At 37.5% G+C, this 5,714-nt stretch overlaps 1 protein-coding gene across 1 annotated transcript; it reads right to left on the reverse strand.

Moving 5' to 3' along the window:
* Nucleotides 1-131: 131 nt before the first annotated feature.
* LOC104628102 (transient receptor potential cation channel subfamily M member 1-like) lies at nucleotides 132-1,224 on the reverse strand (the record flags this gene model as incomplete). The annotated part of the gene is made up of 2 exons (XM_010296573.1): nucleotides 132-327; nucleotides 1,145-1,224. Coding segments are annotated over 2 exons (276 nt in total), but the record flags the coding sequence as incomplete, so codon positions are not given.
* Between the last annotated feature and the right edge of the window lie 4,490 nt (nucleotides 1,225-5,714).

The following is a 5,714-nucleotide window of genomic DNA, read 5'->3' on the forward strand; positions in this document are numbered from 1 at the left end:
ATCAACACTCCCACCCAGCTTGGTGTCATATCCATTTCAATGGATTATGCACTGAATGAGCTAGAATCTTGACACATATCTATTAAGCTAACATACCAGATGAATACCTTAGAGTAGCCTATGCTCCTTACCATGGCCTTATTTGAATGTCCTCCTCCCTGGAATTCAAGGTTTCCATAGGCATCAGTTGGGTATGTTTGGGTGTGTTTACTGACAGACCATTTCTCTGGCTGAGTTTCCACTTGCTTTGTTTCTTCTCCATTTTTACTCGCTGTTACACTTGGAGGAGGTGGAATATGTTGGTTAATGAGCTGACCACAGCAGCATCTGTAAGTTAAAATTTGAAGTGACTTTGGTTACAGTACCTTCAATATTGGATGGTGATTTAAAAAAAAAAGAAAAATAAAAGAATAAATCAGAAATTAGATTTTTCAACTGACCATGCTTTGCTCTACATGAATCATAGAAACACCTCTTCTAGGTCATATCTGTTGTATTTGCATACACACATATGCCAGAATTATCAGCCCACAGGTGTTTCTTAACAAGTAAAAATAAAAAATTTCACTTCACTTCTGTTATACACTGGAAAGCTGTTCTAGGCTAAAGGACAGGGAAGGAAGAAGAATGCAAGACAGAAGCAGTGACCATCTCTTTCTTACTTAGAGGTGACAGCTAGCATGTGACATAAACATGTTATGTTACGTTACATTATGTTATGTTATGTTATCACAAGCTGGACCACAGCAATATCAATATTTGGACTGAGAATTCCAGTCCCCCTGTATAGTATTGTTATTGGTAGTGTCATACCAACTGTGAAGAATGGTACCACTTGCTTCACAGTGAACATTATTGCACTCTTTCAGAATCCAGTGTGAATTTATGCTCTGGTTTGAAAAGCTAGAAACTAACAACTCACTGCCTCTCCTGCTGCCCAGCCTTGTCATCTTTCTATGACATGTCCCATGGCTCTGTACAGACTTGAGTGTAAGCATTTCTTGCACTTTTGTTCCCCTGTCATCTCTCTTCAAGGGCAGTGAATAAACTGGGTCTCGGTTTCACATGTCTAAATCCAAATAAAGACCAGTTTCTTCAGTATTAACCTTCTTTCGTTGGGCAAAACAAAAAATTCAAATATTACCTGCTAATGTCTTTGCTGTTGGCAATTACATAGATGCATTCTCTTTTTGAAAAGGTCTTCTCTATCCAAGCCTTTTGACCCTTTGAAGGGAGAAAAAAAAAAGAAGAAACATACCTGAAATATTTCTGTGTGGCAGATATAGTAACATTTGCCTTCTATTTTCAGCTACTGTTTTTAAAAACAAGCACTGAATTAATTAAATCACTTTTAAACACCAGCTACATCTACTCATGAAGCAAGTAGGTGATGTGAATTTTCCATGATTTGGATAAAATTCAAATGTCAATCGTGTGTAAAAACCTTTATGCGCAAAGATGCTGGTTACAATGTTTATCTGAAGGTCTACAAAAAAAATCACCTGCTTCTTCCTATTTTATTAAACAGTAAATGGACTCAAAGTAGTACAGAAAAAAAGCAAAAATTATTACATAAATGGATTAATAATATTTACTCCAAGTAATACTTTAGTATTGTTCTTTGTATGTAGAGATCGGTCACCAAAAACTTTGCCTGCTTGATTAACAATCTTCTCAAAATAATTTTTTCCTGTTGTAAATCAAGTTCCAGTCATTCCTAAAGCATCTTACTCTTAACAAGACATGTCTCAGTAGGAGGCATTCCTTAAGTTGAAAGAACATTTGACAGAAAAAGTACAAACTCTTCAGGCATAGTGTATCTGTGAAACAGGAGGAGGAAGACAACCTTGAAGACAAAATAAAATTGTGTTGGCCTATTATAATGTGTTTGCAAATCACAACTTAGACCAAGCTCATAGCCATTTTAAAAACGACGACATGTGGGCAAGCTAGAATAAAACCCTAGATCTGCACAGTGTGGTTAGAAAGTCTGTTGCAGAAGTCGAGTGCAGTTGAGTTTGGGAACACTGAAGGGAGTGAGTTCAGAAACAGCTGCTTTTCAAAATTTATCCAAAACTACACTATGTCCAAACTCACTGCTGTTTTACAACTATGTCCAAGGTTGCTACTTGTGCTTATACAGACCATACTAGCTTATGACCTTTAATGTTATAAAATAGGCTTAACAGGAACCTGTTACAGATGTTATTTATCTACTTTTAAAATTATATATTTTCATTTTTAATTAATTTAGGTTTTATTATTACTATTATTTTATTTTAAACATATTCACTTTTTTCCACAAATAAAATGTTAGTCCCTGATAACTCCTTGTCTGAGTGATGCAAATGCCCAAATCAATCCCACAGTGCAGAAAACACTCTTCAAAAAATAAATGGTAACTGATGTTGCACATTTAACTGTTCTTGTAGAGAATACTGGAAAATGCAAGCTAGAAATATCAAAACACCTTGAATTTTTACACCATGTCATTGAGTACTGCTTTATCTTATTCCTCGTAGTTTACTAAAGTACAGAGTTTCTTTTGCTGTTTTGTGTGCTTCATGTAAAAACAGTTAATTACTGGATTAAGCCCCAGACTTAATATTTGTGTTTGGAAGGAAGCTTTTGCATCTTGGTATCTAAAATGAGCTCTACAATACAGCTGAGCTCTCAACTGTGCAGTCATTCTTAAAGCCCTTCTCAAAGGAGGTCTATTATCTAATGCTACACTGGAAAATACCTTACATACTCACACCCAAAAATGCTGTTAAAAACCAGTCACTTTAGGCACTACAGTTGGACAACACATTATGCTCTACTGGCTTACTTTTCTCTGCTAATGAGAGGAAGGTAAAAGCAGGCATTATAGGTCAGGAAAATAAAACCCCAGCACATTTGGTCAGCCTTTGAAGTTTCCCTGCTTTTGTCCATTTAATCTGCTTAACCAAAGCTTCATTATAATCCAATGCAAATACTTGAGCAGAAACATTCGCTGTCAGAAAACGGGTACTTTCCCCACTTACTTGATACAGATGCTGTACATTTCTCTCTCTGGATTGAAATTTATTTTGTTTCTTGAGGAAAAATGTAAGTATGCATACTGTCTCTTGTGTTTGAAAAAAATAAGTGCTTTTTAACAGCCCTGGAGTAGATGAATTGTTAAAGGACCATGACAGATCAGCTACAGTTTTCAGGCCAACAGCCAGTGGGAGTATTAGGCTGACAAATAGTTGCTGCAAGCAAGATTATAACACTAAAAAACACTGCACACTTTCCATTCACCTCTAAGAAACATTAAAAAAGCAAGATCCCAACTTGTTTATAGTAGTGAAGTTCAAACCTGCTTATTATTGCAAATCCTGAATGTACTAATCAGAATCTAATTTTGAAAAAACACATTTCAGATATTCAGTAGCATATTTGCTCTCCTTTATGAAAACTAAAAACGGGTCTCCTAAACTACGATAAAAACAAAACAAAGCCCCTGCTAATTCTTGGTCTTCAGCCTAGAAATCAATATGTTGCCAAGAAATAGTATTAATTAATACTGGGTTTATATTATTCCACTTCATGGATTTGTTAGTTCTCTTTAGCATTAAAAGAAGGTATCACTCCTGCAGAAAGGAATGGAAATCAGTGCTGTTGGTTTGTAAATAATGAGTTAACAAAATAAAGACCCTAAACAAAGCCACCTTTCTAATATGGCCATTAATAAACACAAGAAGTAGTACTACAAAGACCAGTTGTCCTTTGACTATCACAAACAAACTACACTAATTGCTGAGAAACATATGTATATCTAGGGCTGCAGACATACAGTAACTGAAGAGAAAATTTTCTCTCACCACCACACACAGACAATTCCAGTTTGCTGCTAAATTAACGTCACATTTTATGTATTTCAGTTCATATATAACCGACCATTCAATGAACAAGTACTGGGCCTGAATTTCAGGCTGTACCAAAACACAGCCCGCAGCTCTGTTTCATGGCAACTTCATGCAAGAGCGGCAGGTGGGCTCTGGACCAATGCACCTCTGGTGAAAATCCAGGGTGGCAATCAACACAGGAGAGCAAAGCCACTGGAAACGTCATGCTACAAAAATCTTACACACCATTGTGCCACCAGAAAGCTGTGAATTTCAGTTGTCGTATACCTCTGCTGGACTTCAGCAGTATTTAGTGACTGTGTCATCAAAAGCCCAAACTCAACAAGACCTAAAGCCAATGTGATCAGCCCTCTCAACTGCCATGATCCCCAAAGAGAGATGCTCCATGCAGCAGGGACACGTGTCTTTGCTGGATGGCTTGGCATGCTTGACTAGGTCACAGGATGGATGGGGCTTTGGCCTTATCTTGCAACGAGAAAGCATCCGCGCTTTGGCACCTGGAGCCCTACTAAAGAGCACATGCTCCCCAGCTGCTGCACTCCAGTGAAGCTTTGCCTGTACCAGGCACAGCTGGTCAGCAGACAAGTGGGCATGCAGACAGCACCGCTTGGTGCCTGGAGCCATGCACAGGGATCAGACGCAGCAGACAGTGCCTGGCATGCAGATGCAATGGGGGAGTAAGCAGGGGACCAAATGAATGTATGTCATGCATAATACAGGGTATGACAAAGCTGTTCAGGCTAAATCAAGCACAGAATAATACAAATGCCCAGTTGGCTGGGCAGCAGAGCTCACATCTGTGGAATAATACGAATTACTTTCACCAACATCTTGTTAAGATGTGGATTGATTATTGTCATTTATGGAAATAGTCAGCTGTAAACCTGTTCATACCATCTTACCAACATTTCTAAGTAATCCTCCTTTAGCTTGTAGTATGCTGCAAAAGGTGGTATCACCAGGGAAGTAAAATCTCAACTATGTTGCCCAATTATTTAATTAGAATGCTCTACAGAATTAAACTGGCATATTTATGCCAGATTTGAGCAAAGAGATGTTTGCTTTGATATGATAGTGAGACAAAGAAGTAATCTGGAAATCCATACCATGAACATGTGCATGGTGTGTGCACAAGCCCATTCATGATGTAAACAAATCTACAGACTTTTGTAAATACCATGAGGGTAATCACATTCAGTTGCTGTTACTTGAGAGAAAACAAAAAAGAACTCTGTCCAATAAACAATTGGGAGAAAAAAGAAAAGACATCATTATATCTGGAGAATCTCTGTTACCTGGAACTTAAAAACCAATACTAGAAAGATTTCTGTTTTGCACTGCCTTTAAATGCAACATCCCAATTACACTATCCATCACTCTTCTCCACTTTGAAGTAATAGTTTTTCCAAGCGCCTAACTAATCAACCGTTCAGGTGATGAGTTCTACCCATAACAACTGTCCTCCCAATAACAGTGTTCTTGCTTGGAGAAAAATACTCCAAACTATGTGATGAATGTTAATACCCAATTTTGTAGCCACTGATGAACTGGTAAGATTTTACTGAAAAGCTGTTCATTACTAAGAAATACAGGACATAAACCCATAATGCTATTTTAAGTTTGTGTTGTGTCACTAGGAAGCCAGAGCCATAAACAATGTCCTCAACTACAGAACACAGTGACAGCCTGTGAACCTAAACTAAATTTCCAAAACCCTAGTTTGCACAAGTTACATAAAAAAGTTATTTGTGCAACTGATAATAGTTTTAGCAATTATTAGAATATGAAGTACCAAACAATATCCAATAGAAAGAGGATCTC

This window comes from Phaethon lepturus, unplaced genomic scaffold, assembly GCF_000687285.1.
Source record: "Phaethon lepturus isolate BGI_N335 unplaced genomic scaffold, ASM68728v1 scaffold53021, whole genome shotgun sequence".
NCBI lineage: Eukaryota > Metazoa > Chordata > Aves > Phaethontiformes > Phaethontidae > Phaethon > Phaethon lepturus.